Here is a 23,111-nt window from a genome sequence, read left to right as displayed (position 1 = left end):
ATTTTTTTTTTAGTGCGCATGCGCGGCCTATCATTTTATTATATTAGATAACAGCATATTGAGTTTCCCTGAAGCCAGTGGTATTGAAAGGCCATAAACAGGCGGCTTTTCAGGTCTCCGGCGATGGCGGGAGAGCTGCAGCGTTCCGGTAGTTTATTTCCAGCTGACTTTGGTCAGGGTATGCTGTGGCTTCTCTCCTTTCCGGTTCAGACAAGTTGTACGTGTTTCAACAGCTTTGGGACAAGCTTGGGCAGATTTATATGTCTATGTCTGTGTTCCTGCTGTATTCACTTGAAACAAGCTGCTAGTTTAATCGGACTCTGGGGTTAGCACTCAAGGGGATTGACTCTGATCAGAGACTCTGATCTGTGCTAAGTCACCCAGTCTCTATTTGTCTCCGGACTGAGTCGACATACGGCAAATCACGGCACAGTGAGATCAGCAGTAAGATAGTGCCCTGTATTTCACATGGGTATCTCATTGTCTATCTTGGGCTCCCTGCAGATTGAGCCTTTGTCTCTTGGTAACTGTCCTTATTTGGGCCTCTGTGCTGCGCTGCATGTGTCTAGTAGTGGCATAGGATAGATATGCCTAAAGGTAGTACAAACAGTTTCCAAGTTCGGGCTGTCTCTATGGGCCTAATGACACTTCGCATCTTCCTGCGGCCAGGACTCTTTTTCTATATTTCTGAGGGGGCCTGGACTTCAGATTTCCATGCTTATCACGCTGGTTTCTCCTGTTGCCATTTTCTCATGGCACATGCTAGAAGGACCCCCGACCAGACAGGAAGGGCTGTACAGCTCCTTCTAACCAGGAGCCAGTTACCTATTCTTTCAAACCCGCGGAGGAGCATGCATTATGTGGCTGTTAGCCTCATCCCTGAAGCTCTAATTAGCGATGTGAGCTTTGTCTGATACCTGTTAGGATGCTGCTGTTTTCCACGGGGCGGTAGATGCAGCATCTTGATTGCGTCTAGTACGTATTCACTTTAAAGGACATACGTATTTCGTTCACATTGCATGGAGTTAGTAGTTTTCATGGTTCCAGTATACTCCTCTTTACATTGCGAAACTTGATTTTTCCTAGGAGAATTTCTTTCTTCTTACAGATCTACAGTTCTCATCCAGCCGTTTCCTGACCTTCTGCACTTCATTCTAAGTGGATCTTCACTTCTTCCAATAACTCTTCAGACTTTCTCATGAGGGGGAAGACGCTATAATGTCAGGTCAGGGAGCTGTGAACATTTTTCAGGATGCTTGCAACTTTGCATCCTCCTTAGGTTTCCGGTTCGTTCTTGGAGTCTCTATGTTTTGTGTTTCCCTTTTAAGTGTTACTGGTCCTCAGGGCAGTTCTTGTAGTTCTTCAGGAACTAAGGGACATTGTTCCACTTACTGCATGGTGCCCAAGATGGGGGCATTGGGCAGGCTGGATCCCATTCTGCTGAATTAGTTTCTCAGGGTTACACATTTCTGCAGAAAAACTGGGAGAATATTTACATTTTCACTATGGATTCCGAATCGGCACTAGGTTTGCTTGCCTCTCTTGGAGCAGCACTTTCGGTTTTGGCACATGCCATTTTGTCTACCCAGGACTTCACGAACATTTTAGAAAATGTAGGCAGTGGTACTGTTTTGGCACTACCAGGCGATTCACCTACTTTCTTCTTGACTGACTGCTTGTTTCGGACGTCTTCCAGTTGGGTCATTTGACTGACACGAAAAGGGTGGTTTCTTTTCTTCAGTTCTTTGGACGTGAATCTTCAAATTTGCACAGTGCTCTTTTCTCCCGTACTATTTATAGGTATATCGGGGAGATGTTTTTATTCATATAGGAGAGAAATGTGTTTCTTCCCAGAGATTAGGGTGATGGGTCACAGTCTCAGGTTTGCATTCTTCTTCGGTCACCATGACCAAGAGTATGGGATTCTGTACAGGTTCTAGGATCCATGTTACTGACTCCACTGGTAACTTCAGCTTGCTTTCCCATTATAACGCTACAGCAGTCGCTTTTGTTCTGGTGGTTCCCGGTATCTCAGGGCTCCAATTATTTGGTAGGCTCCTCAAGCATCGCTTTGTATGATTTGGTGGCTCAGCGAGATTTCTCTTTTCAAAGGCATGCCTCGGTCTTTGCTGGACTAGCTCATGGTCACCTAACATCCCGGGCTGTCGGGTTGGGAGGCTCAGTGCCTTCCATCCTCAGCTCCAGGAGTCTGGTCTTAAGAGGCGACTCAGTACTTGTTCATTCTTCTACTCTGGAGCATGGTCAGGCTACATTTCTGGAGCTTCAGACCATTCTTCCGGAATGACGCTGAAACATAGAAACATAGAAACATAGAAATAGACGGCAGATAAGGGCCCACGGCCCATCTAGTCTGCCCACCTTAATGTCCCTCCCCTACCTTTGCCCTGTGAAGAGATCCCATGTGCCGATCCCTTTTGGCCTTAAAATCAGGCACGCTGCTGGCCTCAATCACCTGTAGTGGAAGACTATTCCAGCGATCAACCACTCTTTCAGTGAAAAAGAATTTCCTGGTGTCACCTCGTAGTTTCCCGCCCCTGATTTTCAACGGATGCCCTCTTGTTGTCGTGGGACCCTTGAAAAAGAAGATATCTTCCTCCGCCTCGATGCGGCCCGTAAGATACTTGAACGTCTCGATCATGTCCCCCCTCTCTCTGCGCTCCTCGAGCGAGTATAGCTGTAATTTGTCAAGCCGTTTTTCGTATGGTAGATCCTTGAGTCCCGAGACCATCCGGGTGGCCATTCTTTGCACCGACTCCAGTCTCAGCACATCCTTGCGATAATGCGGCCTCCAGAATTGCACACAGTATTCCAGGTGGGGCCTCACCATGGATCTATACAATGGCATAATGACTTCCGCCTTACGACTGACGAAACCCCTTCGTATGCAGCCCATGATTTGTCTTGCCTTGGACGAAGCCTGCTCCACTTGATTGGCAGACTTCATGTCCTCACTGACGATTACCCCCAAGTCTCGTTCTGCTACCGTTTTTGCTAGGATCTCGCCATTAAGGGTATAAGACTTGCATGGATTCTGGCTGCCCAGGTGCATAACTTTGCATTTTTTGGCATTGAAGTTGAGTTGCCATGTCCTAGACCATCGCTCCAGTAGGAGTAGGTCGTGCATCATGTTGTCGGGCACTGAATCTTCGTCTGTTGTGCATTTGCCCACTACATTACTCAGTTTGGCGTCATCGGCGAATAATGTTATTTTACCTCGAAGCCCTTCTGCCAAGTCTCTTATAAAGATGTTGAATAGGATTGGGCCCAAGACTGAGCCCTGTGGTACTCCACTAATCACCTCCGTCATTTCGGAGGGGGTGCCGTTCACCACCACCCTTTGGAGCCTACCTCCAAGCCAGCTCCCAACCCATTTCGTCAATGTGTCACCTAATCCTATAGAACTCATCTTGCTCAGTAACCTGCGGTGTGGTACGCTATCGAATGCTTTGCTAAAGTCCAGGTACACGATGTCCAGGGACTCCCCAATATCCAGCTTCCCCGTTACCCAGTCAAAGAAGCTGATCAGGTTGGATTGGCAGGATCTCCCCTTAGTAAATACATGTTGTCGGGGATCCCGTAGATTCTCTTCATCCAGGATCTTATCTAATTGGTGTTTGATTAGAGTTTCCATTAGTTTGCTCACTATCGATGTTAGACTCACTGGTCTGTAGTTTGCTGTCTCCATCTTTGAGCCTTTCTTGTGGAGTGGAATGACGTTAGCCGTCCTCCAGTCCAACGGGACGCTGCCTGTACTAAAGGAGAGGTTGAAGAGCGCGGACAGTGGCTCCGCCAAGACATCACTCAGCTCCCTAAGCACCCTGGGGTGCAGGTTGTCCGGCCCCATTGCTTTGTTAACCTTGAGCTTTGACAGCTCACCGTAGACACTGCTGGGCGTAAACTCAAAGTTACTAAACGGGTCAACTGAGCCAACCCTTGTCTGTAGCTGAGGGCCGAGCCCTGGCGCTTCTCGGGTGAAGACTGAGCAGAAGTATTCATTTAATAGTTGGGCTTTTTCCGAATCCTTTTCCACATAGTCTCCGTCTGGTTTCCTAAGACGTACAATCCCGCCTGAGTTTTTTCTTCTATCACTGATATACCTGAAGAAGGATTTATCTCCCTTCTGGATGTTCTTTGCTAGAGACTCCTCCATGAGGAATTTAGCCTCCCTGACTGCTGTTTTGACGGCTTTTGATTTGGCCAGGTAGTCTGCTCTAGAGTCCTGCTTCCCTGATTGTTTGTAAGAGATGAATTCTTTTTTCTTCTCCTTGATCAGGTCTGAGATCTCCGCAGTAAACCACTGTGGCTTATTGTTCCTTCGCCGTTTACTTACTGATTTTACTTTGGTTAGTGTAGTAGATTTAGTGAAACCTTTCCTGATATTGAACCATACCATGTTGTGGTCACTGGAGGCCAATGTGTCGCCCACCGAGACCTCTGTGACACTTTCTCCATTGGCAAGTATCAGGTCCAGTATTGCCTGATCCCTTGTCGGTTCCAACACCAGTTGCCTGAGGCTTGCTCCTTTCATAGAGTTTAATAGCCTCCTGCTGCTGCCGGAAGCAGAGGTAAGTGTAACCCAATCCACATCAGGCATGTTGAAGTCACCTAGCAATACTGTGTCCCCACGCAAGGTGATATTTTCTATATCTTCGATTATTTCCATATCCAGGTCATCCTGTTGTCTTGGGGGTCTGTAAATTACGCCAAGATACAAGCATTTGTCCTTCCCTCTGGCCAAATTAACCCAAAGGGATTCCCCAGTATACTGGACATCTGAGATTCTCGTGACCTTAATGTCATCTTTAGTATATAATGCTACACCCCCTCCCTTCCTACCCTCTCTGTCCCGGCGAAGCAAGTTGTAACCCGGTATGACCATGTCCCACCCGTGGGAGTCTGTGAGCCAGGTTTCGGATATCGCCACCACATCCAGGTCGGCATTCCTTATTTCTGTTTCCAATTCCAGGATCTTGTTTCCTAAACTGTGTGCGTTGACGTACATAGCCCTCCATGTTATATTTTTGTTATGTCTCAGTGGGGATATTCCTGTTTGAGCTATTTGAACACCTTTAGTATTGTTTGTGTTATTTGTGCTTTCCTGAGGCTCAGAACCACAATGTGTACTCCCCATATACCCAGAACTACAGTGTGTACTCCCCCTAGACCCGGAATTACAATGTGACCCATAAATATGATGTGACCCTACTCCCGACTCAAAAGTGTGTGCACTCACCCCTGAAGGTCCTTTCAGTTAGTATTATGATGGGGGTATTTCTCTACAGCCTGGGGTACTCAGTTGGCGGGTAAAGTTGTGGTTCTACTTCAATGGGTGGACCCTCATCTTCCTCTTCTGTTGGCAGATCATTTTATGGGTCAGGAAAAGAGTTTGGATACACTTTCTCTCCACGAAATCTGAGCATGGCCCATTTATTGTATGTTACAGTGTACAGCGCTGCGTACGCTCTAGAAAGTGTAAATGTTAGTAATAGTGAAATCTTCTACATCCTGGATATTGAGAATTTTGGCTCAGGTGTTCCAGCTCTTTTTATGGAAGTGAGATCTCTTGGAACTAGACCTCATGGCCTCGTCTAGAAATTCTAAGCTTCCTAACTTCTTCGGCGGGCACAGAGAGTGGGTGTCAGAGGGGGTAACAGCGTGGTTTCTTTCTCGCCTCTGGTTTCTCTTTTTTCAGTGTTTTTCCCTGGCTGATGATGGCTTGGATTTGCCATCTCAAGCTCGCTTTCAGGGCACAGTATTTGTAGAATCTCTGGATTGGCTGCGCCATCCTTGCTATGCGGATCTGATGAGTCTTTCGACAGCCAGACTGTTGAGTTTCCTGGTATGTCCGGATTTGCTCACCTAGGGTCCGATCAACATGGATATTCGTACTACTTTGGTATTACGGCCTAGCTTTTGAAAAGTCACGGCTGATGTGTAAGGGTTATGCGAAGCAGGTTGTTTCTTCTCTTATCCAGGCGATACAGACGTCTTCACCTGTGGCTTCTGCTTCCTTTTGGATACTTCCTTTTGGGTACTTCTCAACATTTGCACCCTTCCAGAATTCTTTTTTGGCACAAGTGTATTCAAGGGCTTAGTGTTCAATTCCCTTCAGCTTCAAGTGCCATTCTTAGCTTGTTACAAGGGCTAGGTATATTCAAGTTCAAGTTTCAAGTTTATTATAAAATTTGATTAATCGCTTATTCAAAATTCTAAGCGGTGAACAAATCAATAAAATTTCAACCAAGTTGCCTTGTTTCTGCTCCAGGATTTATTCTCCTCACCGGTTCGAGGCGGATGCTTTCCTTCTGGACTGGATGGACCTCTTTCTCTATGCGTTCCCTCCATTCCCTCTAATTTTGAAGACTCTTGTCAAGCAGAAGCCACAGGTGAAGACGTCTATCGCCTGGATAAGAGAAGAAACAACCTGCTTCGCATAACCCTTACATATCAGCCATGACTTTTCAAAAGCTAGGCCGTAATACCAAAGTAGTATGACTATCCATGTTGATCGGACCCTAGGTGAGCAAATCCGGAGATACCAGGAAACTCAACAGTCTGGCTGTCGAAAGACTCATCAGATCCGCATAGCAAGGATGGCGCAGCCAATCCAGAGATTCTACAAATACTGTGCCCTGAAAGCGAGCTTGAGATGGCAAATCCAAGCCATCATCAGCCAGGGAAAAACACTGAAAAAAGAGAAACCAGATGCGAGAAAGAAATCACGCTGTTACCCCCCTGACACCCACTCTCTGTGCCCGCCGAAGAAGCTAGGAAGCTTAGAATTTCTAGACGAGGCCATGAGGTCTAGTTCCAAGAGATCTCACTTCTATAAAAAGAGCTGGAACACCTGAGCCAAAATTCTCAATATCCAGGATGTAGAAGATTTCACTATTACTAACATTTTGTACGCCACCATGATTCTGATAGCTCAGGGGTAGGGAACTCTGGTCCTCGAGAGCTGTATTCCAGTCGGGTTTTCAGGATTTCAATGCATATTCATTGGGGAAATCCCTACCGCTGTGATAGCTCCTCGGTGGCCCAGACAACCCTGGTTCTCCCTGCTGCTTCGACTCAGTGTCAGGGAGCCTCTACTTCTTCCAGTTTTTCCTTCTCTTCTTTCTCAGTCACAGCTCTCTTCATCCCAACCTGCAGTCTCTACATTTGACAGCTTGGTACCTCGTCACCTGACTGCCTCGTTCCATTTCTCTCAATCTGTTCGGGATGTTCTCGAAGCTTCTAGAAAGCAGTCCACTCGCCAGTGTTATTCTCAGAAGTGGACCAGATTTTCCTCTTGGTGCGCTACGTTCCACATGGAGCCGCAGTCTGCCTCCTTGTCTTCCATCCTGGACTATCTGCTGCACTTGTCCCGGTCTGGTCTCAAATCAACATCTATTCGAGTCTACCTCAGTGCCATTGCTTCTTTTCATCAGCCGCTTGATGGGAAATCGTTCTCTGTGCATCCAGTGGTTTCCCGATTTATGAAGGGTCTTTTCAATGTTCATCCTCCACTCAAACCTCCTCCGGTGGTTTGGGATTTCAATGTTGTCCTCGCTCAGTTGATGAAGCCTCCCTTTGAGCCCATCGACTGGGCTCATTTGAAGTATCTCACTTGGAAGGTAGTGTTTCTTATTGCTCTCACGTCTGCTCGCAGGGTCAGTGAGCTGCAAGCTTTGATTGCGGATCCACCTTTCACCATTTTTCATCATGATAAGGTGGTCCTCCGTACTTATCCTAAGATAGTGTCGGATTTCCACCTCAACCAATCCATTGTTCTTTCCGTATTTTTTCCTAAGCCTCATTCTCACCCTGGAGAAGTGGCGCTTCACACTTTAGACTGTAAGCGTGCGTTGGCTTTCTACTTGCAAAGTACTCAGGCTCATTGAATTGCTCCTCAATTCTTCATATCTTTTGATCCGAATCAGTTGGGATGTCCCGTTTCTAAGCGAACCTTATCCAACTGGTTGGCTGCTTGTATCACTTTCTGCTACGCTCAGGCTGGTCTCCCTCTGCAGGGTCGGGTCACGGGGAATAAGGTCAGAGCTATGGCGGCATCTGTAGCTTTCCTCAGATCAACTCCTATTGAGGAAATATGCAAGGCCATCACTTGGTCCTCGGTTCATACCTTTCACCTCTCACTACGGTCTGGATACCTTTTCCAGACGGGACGGCTAGTTTGGCCAGTCAGTTTTGCATAATCTGTTCTCCTAAATTGCCAACTCTCCTACCATCCCTGTTGGTTAGCTTGGAGGTCACCCACATGTAGAGAATATTCTGCCTACTTGTCCTGGGATAAAGCACAGTTACTTACCATAACAGGTATTATCCAGGGACAGCAGGCAGATATTCTTGCAACCCACCCACCTCCCGGGTTGGATTCTTTGCTAGCTATCTGAACTGAGGCCATGCTGTGGAGACGCATGCCCTGACTCGGGCATGCGCGGTACACTCGCAAGTTTGAAGATCTTCAAGCAAGTTTGCTTGCGAGACTGTCTGCTCTGGGCTCCCTTAGATGACGTCACCCACATGTAGAGAATTTCTGCCTGCTGTCCCTGGATAATGCCTGTTATCCCAGGATAAGCAGGCAGGTATTCTCACATATGGGTGATGTCATCCGACGGAGCCTCGATGCGGACGCCTCACAAGCAGACTTGCTTGAAGAAACTAGAAGTTTCGAGTCACCTGCACCGCGCATGTGCGAGTGCCTTCCCGCCCAGCACATAGGACACGTCTCCTCAGTTCTTAGTTTTCCGTGGAGCCAAGAAGTCAGTCTTTTTTGGCTCTCTCCGGTTACTTTGCCGTTCGTGCCTTCTCTCACTGCGGTTTGTGTTTTCTTTTCTCATGAATCGCTGTGTTATTTTTCTTTCTTTAAAAAAAAAAAAAAAAAAAATTTTACTTCCGTCCGTTCGTCCGGTACAGGCCGCTCGGCCGTGGCCCGCGGGTTTCGACTTTGCTTCGGCCATATTTTTGTCTATGCCCCGGCCTGTTACCAGTTTCAAAGGGTATAGCAAGTGCAAGCACACAAATCTCTCTTACGGACCCTCAAGGATGCTGTCTTAAGTGCCTTGGGTCGACGCATCATCCTACCTCGTGCCTGCCTTGCCAGACACTTAAGCCTCGTGCTTTTAAGCGTCGTTGCATCCTGGTGGATAGCCTCTTCGAGATGGAGTCTGCTAATCCCTCAACATCGAAGGTGTCTTCGGCATCGTCGAAACCTCTGCTTTGTCTGCTTTCACCTCGAGCCTTATCAGACCTTTGTCGTTTGGAGCGACTCTTGCTTCGACATCCTCGGCTGCGATATCTTCTCCTGTCTCCTCAGGTCAGATAGCTCAGCACTCGGTTCCGCCAGTGGTAATTAAAGTGTCGAAGCCTCCCAAGACGAAACACTCTCACACCACTGTGCGGGACCCTTCAGCCAAGGCAGGTGGGCCGGTTTCAGACACAGTACCCTCTTTGCCGGCTTCTTCCCAGACCTCTTTGGAGGAGCAGATTATTAAGGTCCTCACTAACATGGGACCCACACTGCTTACTCTTCTTCAGCCTGGGCATGCAGAAGTCTCCCGCGAGGTCGAGCCCCCTGTGCCCCGGTCTCATCCTTCACACTCGATGCAGGGAGCGGAGTCTCTGTGAGTGTCTGGTCGGGCTTCCAAGCACGAAAAGCATAGAGTAGATTCTGTGCGAGTGCATCGACAGGATACCTCCCATTCTACAAAGGGTGTCCAGTCTTCGAGAGTGCTTCACGGCTCCTCCTCCACGCCTATAGATCTTCGATCTTCGGCTTCTGAGGCAACCTCTGCTAGGTCCTCGAGATCCAATTCGAGACACAGTTCTCGACATCACTCGAGGCCTACTTCGAGGCATTTTTCTACACATCATTCCTCAAAGCCTTGATCCTCTCTGACCTCGACAAGACCACCAACTCCTTATTCTAAGTCTCCGATGCCGGCTCTCTAGGATATTCCGATGTCCAGTGCCTCGTCCAAGTCTCCTGGTTCCTTCACACCATGGTTTCCTACCGAGGCTTCTTCTTCTTCGACTCCAGCTGCCTCGACGTCCTTGAGTCCTTCTCGAGGTTGTGCAACTGCTGATCAGTTATCTTTCTCCTCTTTTTTGAGACAGATGGCTGTAGACTTGAGCGTTCCCCTCGACACTGGCTCTAAATATTCTAAAGAATACCTCGAGGTCATGCACCTTCCTCAACCTCCGGCTGAATCTCTGAAGCTTCCACTAAACAAGCTTCTTGATCAGATATTTACTAGATGCATGGAGACTCCTTTTTCCATTCCAGCAGTTCCAGGAAAGTTGGATGCCAGATATAAAACGGTGCATCATAAAGGCTTTGACAACTCCCAGTTGTCTCACCAATCCTTACTTGTGGAATCCTCTTTAGAGATCCCATCCTTCCAGAGTTTATGCCACAGTTCCTCCTGGCCGGGAGGGAAAGACAATGAATAAATTTGGACGTCGCATTTACCAGAATGCTATGATGTCTTCGAGGGTCCTTAATTATAATTTTTATTTTATCACTTATTTTAAATTTCTTTTGTCTCTTTTGCCAAAATTTTTGAATTACTTGGATGATAGCATGCATTTTGAATTTCAAGAAGTCATTGCTTCTTTCTCTCAGTTGCGTCTCTATCTTCTACAATTATCTTATGATGCCTTTGAGCTCTCTGCCCAAGCAGTGGCTTGCTCTGTGGCCATGCGTCGTCTAGCCTGGCTTCGCACCATAGACATGGACTCTAATCTTCAGGATCGCCTGGCGAACATCCCTTGTGAGAGCAATGACCTTTTTGATGAGTCCATCGAGGCAGCCACCAAAAAATTGTCTGACCATGCTAAATCCTTTGCCTCCATTGTCAGACCTAAACCTAAGCCAGCTCCTGCTAGGCCTACACGTCCTCCTGTTATCTACCAGAGGCATTTTCCTCCAAAACCGGCACCTTACACTCGCCCTCCTTTGAAGAAACAGCTACCTCAGAAGCAACAGAAGCCTCAACCTTCTGCTCCACCTAAGGCTTCTCAGCCTTTTTGACTGTTTACACCAGAGCATAACCTCCACCGTTCTGTCTCTGACTCCTTTTCCCCCTATAGGAGGTCATCTCCATCTTTTATACAACAGATGGACGGTCATCACATCTGACCTCTGGGTACTTTCCATCATACGGGAAGGATACTTTCTTCATTTCAATCAGGTTCCACCAGAGCTTCCTCCAAGAGAGTATCCATCCCAGACCGCCCTTCTTCTTCAGGAAGCTCAAGCTCTGCTTCGTCTCCATGCCATCTAACCATTTCCTTTGGAACAGCAGAGCAGGGGGTTTTACTCCCGTTACTTCCTTGTTCCGAAGAAGACGGGTGATCTGCGACCCATTTTAGATCTCAGGGCTCTCAACAAATTTTTGGTCAAAGAAAAGTTTCGAATGTTGTCCCTGGCATCTCTCTCTCCCCTTCTCGAGCAGAACAACTGGTTATGCTCTCTGGATCTCAAGGAGGCCTACACTCATATTCCCATCCAACCGGCCTCCCGTCAATATCTCAGATTTCGGGTGGGGAATCTGCATTTTCAATACAGAGTTCTATCCTTCGGCCTGGCCTCATCTCCCAGAGTGTTCACCAAGTGCCTGGTAGTGGTAGCCGCAGCTCTAAGGAATCATGTTCTCCAGGTTTTTCCCTACCTAGACGACTGGCTCATCAAAGATTCCACATCTCAAGGGGTTATTGTAGCGACCCAACGGACTACCTGATTCCTACAAAGTTTGGGATTCGAAATCAACTTTCCCAAATCTCAACTTCAACCCTCTCAGAATCTACAATTCATTGGAGCTGTTCTGGACACTGTCCAACTCAGAGCATTCCTTCCGCAACAACGCTTGGAAGCTCTACTTCAACTCTGTCACACTGTGTTTTCCCGCTCTTCCATCTCAGCGAGACACATGATGGTACTTCTGGGTCACATGGCCTCCACAGTGACTCCTTTTGCCAGACTCGCCTCAGAATTCCTCAATGGAGGCTGGCTTCTCAGTGGACGCAGGCTTGCGATCCTCTTTCTTGACACATTGCAGTTACTCCTTCCTTGAAGAAGTCTCTCCATTGGTGGATGCTCTCTTCCAATCTTTCTAGAGGCTTGCTTTTTCAAATGCCCCCTCATCAGAAGGTCCTTACGACAGACTCTTCCACCTACGCTTGGGGTGCTCATCTCGATGGTCTCCGTACTCAAGGCCTCTGGACCAGTATGGATCGTCAGTGTTATATCAATCAATTGAAACTCAGAATGATCCTCAAAGCTCTCCAGGCTTTTCAACATCTCCTTCACGACACAGTAGTCCTCGGCCGCATGGACAACCAAGTCGCCATGTATTATGTCAACAAACAGGGAGGGACAGGATCTGCCTCCCTCTGTCAAGAAGCTCTGGAGGTTTGGGACTGGGCTATCCGTCACAACACCTTCCTCAAAGCTGTCTACATTCAAAGGGCTCAGAATTGCTTGGCTGACAACTTTGAGCCGTATCCTACAACCTCACGAATGGACTCTCCATTCCTCATCTCTTCATCACATTTTCTCACAGTGGGGGACGCCTCAGATAGACCTCTTTGCAGCTCCCCACAACTTCAAACTGCCTCGGTTCTGCTCCCGGATATTCTCTCCTCATCGCGTTGAGGCAGATGCTTTTCTTCTGGAATGGATGAATCTGTTCCTCTATGCATTTCCTCCATTCCCTCTCATTCTCAAGACTCTAGTCAAATTGAAGAACGATCATGCCACCATGATTCTAATTGCTCCTCGGTGGCCGAGACAACCATTGTACTCCCTTCTACTTCAACTCAGCAGCAGGGAGCCACACCTACCAGTTTTTCCTTCTCTGCTTACACAGAGTCAAGGATCTCTGCTTCATCCCAACCTGCAGTCTCTACACCTGACAGCTTGGTACATCTCAACATAACTCCTCTTCAGTTTTCTCAATCTGTTAGAGATGTCTTAGAATCTTCTAGGAAGCCTACCACTAGACAATGCTATCACCAGAAATGGACTAGATTTTCTACATGGTGTTTTTCTCCTCATAAGGATCCTCAGCATTCCTCCTTATCTGTTTTAGATTATCTTTTGCACCTCTCCAACTTTGGACTCAAATCTACATCCATACGAGTCCATCTCAGTGCAATTGCAGCTTTTCATCAGCCTATTGAAGGGAAACCCTTCTCTGCTCATCCAGTGGTTTCCAGATTCATGAAAGGACTTTTCAATGTCAAGCCTCCTCTCAAACCACCTCCTGTGGTTTGGGACCTCAATGTTGTCCTTTCTCAGCTCATGAAGCCTCCATTTGAACCAATTGATAAGGCTCATCTGAAGTATCTCACTTGGAAAGTGGTTTTTCTCATTGCTCTCACTTCTGCTAGATGAGTCAGTGAGCTGTAAGCTTTAATTACTGACCCATCATTCACTGTGTTCCATCATGACAAGGTGGTTCTTCAAACTCATCCGAAATTCCTACCTAAAGTGGTTTCAGAATTTCATCTCAACCAATCCATCGTCCTTCCAGTGTTTTTTCCAAAGCCTCATTCTCATCCTGGAGAATCAGCTCTTCATACTCTGGACTGTAAACATGCTTTGGCCTTCTACTTGGAATGCATCAAGCCACACAGAACTGCTCTTCAACTTTTTGTCTCTTTCGATCCAAATAAGTTGGGATGTCCAATTTCTAAACGCACCATCTCCAATTGCATGGCAGCTTGTATCTCTTTCTGCAATGCCCAGGCTGGATTACCTCTTCACAGTAAAGTCACGGCCCATAAAGTCAGAGCGATGGCAGCTTCTGTAGCTTTCTTCAGCTCTACACCTATTGAGGAGATTTGCAAGGCTGCTACTTGGTCCTCGGTTCATGCCTTCACTTCTCATTATTGTCTGGATACTTTCTCCAGATGGGAAGGACAGCTTGGCCAAACATTATTACAAAATTTATTCTCCTAATTTGCCAACACTCCCACCATCCCATTCTGGTTAGCTTGGAGGTCACCCATATGTGAGAATACCTGCCTGCTTGTCCTGGGATAAAGCACAGTTACTTACCGTAACAGGTGTTATCTGGGGACAGCAGGCAGCTATTCTCACAACCCACCCATCTCCCCTGGTTGGCTTCTCTGCTAGCTATCTGAACTGAGGAGACGTGCCCTGTGCACTGGGCGGGAAGGCACTCGCACATGCGCGGTGCAGGCGACTCGAAACTTCTAGTTTCTTCAAGCAAGTCTGCTTGTGAGGCGTCTGCATCGAGGCTCCGTCGGATGACGTCACTCATATGTGAGAATAGCTGCCTGCTTTCCCCGGATAACACCTGTTACGGTAGGTAACTGTGCTTTACGGTAAGTAACTGTGCTTTGCGACTTTCTGGGTTATGTTGCATGCTTCTAGTTACTCCTTGGTCTTTTTAAGACCACTTAACTGCATTAAACATAGCCTTTAAGGACCACAAACCAGTTGGGTTTTCAAGGTATCACTAATGAATACAGTCAACTCCACCTAAGTGTACGTCGGTTAAGCGCATACTTCGGTTATCCGCACATGCCACCATAGTCCCACTTTTTTTTACATTAAAGTCAATGGACGAAAACCCCGCATATTTGCAATTCTGATAAGCACACAGTCTGCTTATGTGCACTGATGTCATAGGTCCCACCTTTATTTTTTCACGTTACGTTCATTCCAGTTAAAAGCAATTGCGTTCTAACGTGGATGACCTACGTGTTTCGGAACAGCAGTCTAGGCCTGGCCAGGTCTTCGGACTTTCGGAACTGTACCATGGCATCGCATGGACAAAAACCATTGTCTTTGGCTGAATGTGTCAATGTCTTAAAGAGACTTGACCAAAGGGAGAGTCGGGTCTCTATTAGAGAATGACACGGGGAAAAAATATGTCCCCGTCACTGCACCGTCCCCGGCCCATCATCCTCTGCACCGCCCCGTCACCGCCGTTCCCTTCACCGCCCTGTCACCGCCATCCCTTTCACCGCCCCGTCACCGCCACTGCCATCCCATTCACCGCCCTGTCACCGTCCCCGTCTAGCACCCATCTTCTCCCCTCCGCTCCCCCATAGTCTGGCATCTGTCTTCTTCCCAGCGTCTTCTCCCCACTCTGCCTTCCACATGTCCTTTCAGGGTCTGTTCCTCTCTACCCTCTTTCAATGTCTGTTCTATTCCTTTCCACCACCACCCTTCCCTCCCTCCTTTACCATCTGTTCCTTTCTACCACCCTTCTTTCATATCTTCTATCAGTCCCCCCACCATCACTAGCAGTCTCTCTTCTCCCTTACCATGAGCAAATAGAACTTCTGAAAATTGTATTGCTGAGGCATTATTTCTAGTACGCCTTTTTTTCCAGATAGATAATGACATAAATTTTATAATTCTTACTGTCTGCTCTGATTTCATTCACAATTTGGTTTGTGTTTCGTACCTGAGGATTCCATGAGGCATTTAACCTTTTCCTGTCTCTTCTGTGATTTCAAGTTGATTCCTTCAATAATGGAGTCTCAAGGCAGTAGCAGTTTTCTATTTCGGGCTCTTTTGACATTGTTTAAGGGATTTCTTGTACATTTGGTGCTGGTCTTCTTTGATGAGGTCACTTCAGAATCTATTTCCAAGGAAGAGAAACTTTTTCCCTTTCATCCCCTCCTTCCTTGTGTGAGCCGGAACACGCGGTCCCCGCAAGCAAGTAATTTTATATCATTTTCATTCTATTCATTCATAGAAATTAAAGTCTAGATAATGCCAGTCACATAACAAAACATGATTTTACAAAAATAATTCCCTGCACAGTCAAACCTGCAAGGATTACTAGATGTCTTTCAGCAGCTCCCCTCCCTCCCCCTTACCTTTGTGGCCATGTCAAAATGATCTACCAACAATAAAATTTTAAAAACACAAAGCACGCTGTACGCAGAGAAAATGTTAATTATCATTTATATTCCGCGGGTTTTCAAAGAGGTCAAGGCAGATGACTTTATGCAATGTCACCTCAGTAACAACTATACAAAAATAGACAAATATTCCCCCTCCCTTTTTACTAAACTGCGATAGCGGTTTTTAGCGCAGGGAGCTGCGCTGAATGCCCCACGCTGCTCTCGACGCTCATAGGCTCCCTGCGCTAAAAACCGCTGTTGCGTTTTAGTAAAAGGGGGCCATAGTGCAAAATATAGACAGCAGATATAAATTCTCAAAACGGACACATTTTGATCACTAAGTTGAAAATAAAATCATTTTTCCTACCTTTTTATCTGGTGATTTCATGAGTCTCTGGTCCTTTCTTCTCCTGCCCCCCCCTCTTTCTTTCTCTCTCCCCCTGGCTCCCCTCTTTATTTCTGCCTTTCTTTCTCTCTCCCCCTGGCCCCCCCTCTTTATTTCTGCCTTTCTTTCTCTCTCCCCCTGGCCTCCCTCTTTATTTCTCTCTCCCCCTGGCCCTCCTCTTTCTTTCTGCCTTTCTTTCTCTCCCCCTTGACCCCCCTCTTTATTTCTGCCTTTCTTTCTTTCTCCCTCTGGCCCCCCTCTTTATTTCTGCCTTTCTTTCTCTCTTCCCCTGGCCCTCCTCTTTCTTTCTGCCTTTCTTTCTCTCCCTCTTGACCCCCTCTTTATTTCTGCCTTTCTTTCTCTCTCACCCCTGACCCCTCTTTATTTCTGCCTTTCTTTCTCTCTCCCCCTGGCCCCCCTCTTTATTTTTTCCTTTCTTTCTCTCTCCCCCTAGCCCCCACAAAGCCATCGTGCCAATTTCTCCACTTCCACGATTATTTCCCTACCCTCACCCCCAAGCCAGCAGCCGATTTCTCCCTGCTCCTTCCCCGATGTCCTGATGTCCTGAACTTCATCGGGCAGCAGCAGCATTCACAATTCACTGCTGTTGCCCGCTTCAGGCCTTCCTCTCTGTCGGGTCTTGTCTTCATGAAAACAGGAAGTAGGCAGGACTCGGCAGAGAACAAGACCTGAAGCTGGCAACAGCAGCGAATTGTAAACGCTGCTGCTGCCCGAAGAAGGTAATGGAGCACGAGGCAGACCGCTTCTCCCCCCTCCCAGCCGAACCCCCGCTGACCCTCCTATCTCCTCCCCCTCCGTGAACCTTTCCGACCCTCCCAGGGAGAGCAGCAAACCTCCTTCGCTGCTTTTTCCTCCATATGCCGCGTCACTGATGACGTCATTAGTGATGCGGCAGAGGGAGGAGAAAGCCGACGCTACCGGAGGGAGGTTTGCTGCTTTCGCTGGGAGGGTCGGAAAGGTTCACTTGGGGGGGGAGAGATAGGAGGGTCAGCGGGGGTTCGGCTGGGAGGGGGGAGAAGCGGTCTGCCTCGGTGCTCCAAGGCCTGGTGCCATTACCTTTTTTGCCCCTCCCGCCCCCCCCTTGGTACGCTACTGCTCTCCAGCTCTCCTTAGTTTGCCGGTTTTCTTTTTCGGTGACCGGCACACTTTCAAAGAGCTGCGCACGCGCGGCTGTTCAAAGTTCAATCTTCTGCTCTGCTGCAACTTCCTGTTTCCGGTTGGGTCAGAGCAGAAGATTGAATACTGAGCAGCCGCGCGTGCGCGGCTCTTTTGAAAGCGTTCCGGTCGCCGAAAAAGAAAGCCGGCAAACTAAGGTGAGGTGGAGAGAGGAAGCTCGTTAAACGATCGAGCCGGTGTGCGGGTGGGGGCTGCGGGGACCGCACGATCCTTTATGCCTCACTGCGGTGACAAGACCATTCACCGCTCCACGGGGCGGTGATGGCCTTGCCCCTGTCCCCGCAGAGGCTGCTAATTTTCATTCCCCGTTTTTTGCGGGTTACCCATGGCTAAACGCAGTAGCCGCGGGTAAACCGCCACCGTGTCATTCTCTAGTCTCTATCACAAAACATTACAGCGTTCATCCTAGCCAGATTTCTTGGATTTACAAAAAAAAAAAGCAAGCAATATTTAAAGACTGGCAAAACAGCAATCCCTACTAGAAAATGGAAAAGAATTGGGAAGGTTGAAGACGTTGAACAGGCATTGTTGCGATGGTTTGCTGAAGCTAGAAGTCGACAACTGCCAATCAGTCGACCTCTGCTGATGGAGAAAGTGGTACAGTTATCTGAAGAACTGGGCGTAGAAGACTTCAAAGCAACAAATGGATGGTTAGAGAGGTGGAAAATTCATAATGGCATAAAATTTAAAGAAGCAGCATGGAGAAAAACAAGACACAGATGAGTTTGGTGCTTAAAGATGGGTCATGGAAGTGTTGCCATGAGTCATTGGTGGATATGAACCATGTGACATTTTCAATGCTGATGAGATGGGCCTGTACTGGTGTGCCATCCCTGACGGAACATGGGCTTTCAAACGCAGCGAAGCTGTTGGCTTTTAAGGTGCCAAACGAACAATTGACGTTGCTTCTCAGTTGCTATATCGATGGTAGTGAAAAGCTTGAGCCACTGGTGATTGGGAAGAATCAAAATCCGCGAAGCTTCAAAAATATTAAACACCTGCCTGTTAAATATGAAAGCAACAAAAATGCATAGATGACAGCAACATTGTGGATTGAATGGTTACAGAAGCTTGACAATCTGATGAGAAGGTATAGGAGGTACATTGTAATGCTGTGTGATAACTGCGCAACACACAGCAATGACGTAAGACTAACCAACATCAAACTCGTTTCTGCCGCCATACACAACCACTTTGATCCAGTCAATGAACCAAGGGATAATTACAAACTTCAAACGTCATTACAGGTCACTCGTCCTATGATATGTGTTGGCAGTGATTGATGCAAGCACAGAATCCAGACCCTGAGCTGCTGAGCTCGTGAGAAAAATAACGGTGCTCGACTCTCTTCATATGGTATGGGAGGCATGGAGTTGAGTTTCATCATCAATGGTTTCAAAATGCTATCGACGGGCGAGCTTCATTCCTGCATCTGATGAGACAATTGAAGCAGACACTTTGTCCATTGAACTCCCAGTTGGACTTTCGTCACAAGTTTGAGCTGTATGTCACCATTAACAACGATGTGCTTACATCATCTGACATCACTAATTCCGATACAGTCATAAAGGACACTGCAGACAACCAAGAGTCTGATGAGGATGGAGATACTGTTTCTGTCATCACAACTAATGAACCACCTGCAGAGATTGTTTCCTTCTCGGATGCGTTGATATCCCTACACTCACTGCGTTGTTATCTTGGGATAAATGGCTGTGACGACTATGGACAGTTTTACAGTATCAGTAGTCAGATATACTGTCTGAATCGTGCAATCTGCATGCAGAAAACAATGACTGATTATTTCAGTAGAATGTTGGTTTAAAAAAAAGGTTTACAATGTATGCATTAGAACAGTGCTCTTTCTATAACTGAACCATATTACATTGTATTTGGTGTGTTTTTTGTTGAATAAAAGTTTTATTGCTTTTGACTACAGCATATTGTGATTTTTCATGACTAAAAAGTGGTATTCTGATTAAGCACACACTCCGTTTAAGCGCATGTGGCAATCCGGTCCGAAGGGCTGGCAATTAAGTGGAATCGACTGTACTGAATTTAGAGTTTGTTGGAATAATTGCTTTTCTATAAAAACAGGACTTCATGTATCACATGTATTTTTCCAGTAAATAATATTTACATCTGCTAATATCACCAAACTTTTGTGTAAACATGCTACCATAATCATTTGTCTACAAAGCAAGATTGAGTGGTTTTTCTTATATGTTTTCCAGTGAACTTGAAGATGATTTACTTGAGGAAGATTTTCTGCCTGGTAAAAAGGTAAGCAGATGGTGATAAATGAATAAACAGTGCTTAATTCTAGGTGAGCAATATTAATCATAGAAATTAATGCATCATTTTTGAATCTTTGAAAGTTTGGGCTTCATATATGCACAGTGGTGCAAGCATTTTTAAACAGTAAAAGCAAAAAATAAAAAGATTTGGATATTTATGCAGATAAAAATATTTCTAGGGGGAAAGGGATTGAAACTTGTATACTGCCTTTTTGTAGTATTACAACCATACTCAAAGCTGTTTACATATAGTTACTTTAAGCATTTTCCCTATCTGTCCTGGCAGGTTCACAATCTATCTAATGTACCTGGGGCAATATAGGAGTGACCCAGGGTCACAAGGAGTAGCATGGGGTTTGACCCCACATCCTCAGAACGCTGAGGCTATAGTGTCTTTCTGGACAGTGAGGTATTCTCTCCATGCCTGTGAACTGTGCAGAAGGAATATACTCCAGGTTTTCAGCTCCACCTTTTTCTCCAGAGGGCTCTGCTGCCCCCTTCAGTTTTTCATTCTGCACGAGTCTTTCTGATCTGCTCTGTGTATACTGTATATTTTTTTTTATTATTTTAGGTGTTTTTCATAGTTTTTTATGAATTTTGGTGCACCAGAGCTCCCCAGTGCGGGGGAAAGCTCTTTTTGCCTGGAGAAGAAGTAGACTTGGGTCTACAGCCAGCAGGTTAATCCCTTTGGCCAACCTGTAGAAAACTTTGTGGAGCTTGGGATCTGTATCCTTACTTGCTTAGCTCGCCTACTGATTTTCAGGGGCTTGAGCACAGTCTGTTAGTCATCCTCAGGGGGCTCAGCAAGGCTCTTCAGGGTGCCGGCTTCGATTTTGCTTCTTCACCTTTAGTGAAGTTTTTGAAAAAATAGCATGATGTTTTACAACCATTTATTGTTGATTTTTGTTGAATTCTGAATCAATTGGAGTTGGTGCAGTTGTAAAATGTATGATTTTTTTTTTTAACCTCATCTCTGGCAGAGGCAGACACACTTCTATATAATGTTCTATAGGTGATATTTAAATTGTATATATATATTGGAATTTGCTTAGGATATAGGCGGACTATAAATGTAATAATATTTGTTGGCCTTTAATTGTAAGTTTTACTCTTAAGCTGCTTTCAAGTAACTTGAAAGGTGAATTTTGTTTGTTTATGTCTCTCTTCTCGGTGTCAGTTTAAGCTGACTATTTCTGTGCTCAGAATATCTGACATGTTTCTCCCTCTTTATTTCCTTAGAATCAATCAGACTTGTCTGATGAAGAACTGAATGACGATCTTTTACAAAGTGACGAAGAAGAAGAGCAGGTTCAACAACAAAATTTCAGGTATTTAAAATTATTTTTATTTTCAGATCTAAAATAAAATTTTGTGGTTACAAAATAAACATTTGTTGATTAAATAAAATTTTTCACTGAAAAATTTTAACCTCACCCAAACAAAATATTCAACTTGTTTGAATGTTTTCTTTTACACAAATCTGTTTCAATACAGAAATAATCAGTTTCAAATTTCTGCTTCTGTCCTGGATGGCACCTCTCCTCTCTTTTGTATCTGTTCCTTTTTGCACTCTTTGCATTTTCCCCTAGCACAGTCCATCTGTTCCTTTCTGCATTCTCTCTTGGCCCTCATCCCTAGTACAGTCCATCTAACCTGCGCTGTAATATATATGCTATCATTTGATTTCTTCCAGGAATAACTGCAGACTAACCTCTCTACCTGCCCCTTTCCTTGCTGCCTGACTTGTGCCTACTACTGGCTAAAGCCCCGCCTGCTAACTGCCAATCAATTACTCAGGTGACCTCACAAACCTAATTAATCAAACCCATATCAAGGTGGTGCGAGCTGCATTACGCACTGAAGGAGCGCGAACAAGGAGCACATGTTCCTTAGTTTGCTTCTGAGGGCGCCTCCCTATTCTTATTACCACACTCCCTTTCTAAGTTGTGTTTTTTTTTTTTCTTTCTCTATTCCTCTCCATATGGCTCCAATTCACTTTCTGCTTCTCATACTCACTCTCTCCAATCTTACTTCCTATCCTCTTCTACTCCACCCCATAAGCCCTCACTATTCCTTTCCTTTTCCTACTCCTTCTCCAGCCATCATCCTCTACTTCATATTCAAAAGTTCAAACATTTTCTCCCTTGCGAGCTATGGAATTGAGGGTGAAATACTCACGTGGATTAAAAATTGGCTAAAGCAAAGGAAACAGAGCGTGGGGGGTAAATGGACAATACTCGGACTGGAAGAGCATCACCAGTGAGGTGCCGCAGGGCTCGGTGCTTGGACCCTTGCTCTTCAACATCTTTATAAATGATCGGGATATCGGTACAACGAGTGAGGTGATTAAATTTGCGGACGATACGAAGTTATTCAGAGTAGTGAAGACACAGGGGGATTGCGAAGATCTGCAACATGACATAATCAAACTCGAGGAATGGGCATCAACATGGCAGATGAGGTTCAACATGGATAATTGTAAAGTGATGCATGTAGGTAACAAAAATCTCATGCACGAATACAGGATGTCTGAGGCAGTACTTGGAGAGACCTCCCAGGAAAGAGACTTGGGAGTTATGATTGACAAGTCGATGAAGCCGTCCACACAATGTGCGGCGGCGGCGAAAAGGGTGAACAGAATGCTAGGAATGATAAAGAAGGGGATCACAAACAGATCAGAGAAGGTTATTGTGCCGATGTACCGGGCCATGGTGCGCCCTCACCTGGAGTACTGCGTCCAGCACTGGTCGCTGTACATGAAGAAGGACACGGTACTACTCGAAAGGGTCCAGAGAAGAGCGACTAAGATGGTTAAGGGGCTGGAAGAGTTGCCGTACAGTGAGAGATTAGAGAAACTGGGCCTCTTTTCCCTTGAAAGGAAGAGACTGAGAGGGGATATGATCGAAACATTCAAGATACTGAAGGGAATAGACTTAGTAGATAAAGACAGATTGTTCACCCTCTCCAAGGTAGGGAGAATGAGAGGGCACTCCCTAAAGCTAAAAGGGGATAGATTCTGTACAAACGTAAGGAAGTTCTTCTTCACCCAGAGAGTGGTAGAAAACGAACGCTCTTCCGGAGTCTGTCATAGGGGAAAACACCCTCCAGGGATTCAAGACAAAGTTTAGACAAAGTTCATAATGAACAAGGACGTACGCTGGTAAAACTAGTCTCAGTTAGGGAGCTGGTCATTGACCAGAGGGCCGCCGCATGAGCAGACTGCTGGGCATGATGGACCACTGGTCTGACCCAGCAGCGGCAATTCTTATGTTCCATTCATCCATTTCCTTTTTCTGTGAGCACCTCCCATTTTCATCATTGCC

The 23,111-nt window shown here is 46.2% G+C and overlaps 1 protein-coding gene across 6 annotated transcripts in view; it reads left to right on the top strand.

The window, feature by feature from the left end:
- The window catches only part of RBM33 (RNA binding motif protein 33), a 406,831-nt gene that overhangs the window by 27,542 nt on the left and 356,178 nt on the right, over window positions 1-23,111 (top strand). For all 6 annotated transcript variants that reach the window (XR_004538179.1, XR_004538180.1, XM_033931618.1 and 3 more), the window contains exons 3-4: window positions 19,726-19,774; window positions 21,028-21,116. Coding sequence is in view for 4 of the 6 variants with exons in the window: in XM_033931618.1 (XP_033787509.1) it covers window positions 19,726-19,774; window positions 21,028-21,116 (138 nt within the window). In the remaining 2 variants the exon portion in view is untranslated. The remainder of the gene's footprint in view (window positions 1-19,725; window positions 19,775-21,027; window positions 21,117-23,111) is intronic.

The sequence above is a fragment of the Geotrypetes seraphini genome, chromosome 2 (genome assembly GCF_902459505.1).
Source record: "Geotrypetes seraphini chromosome 2, aGeoSer1.1, whole genome shotgun sequence".
Classification (NCBI taxonomy): Eukaryota; Metazoa; Chordata; class Amphibia; order Gymnophiona; family Dermophiidae; genus Geotrypetes; species Geotrypetes seraphini.
The sequence above is the reverse complement of the archived record's forward strand: the minus strand, read 5'-3'. Positions and strand labels throughout refer to the sequence as shown.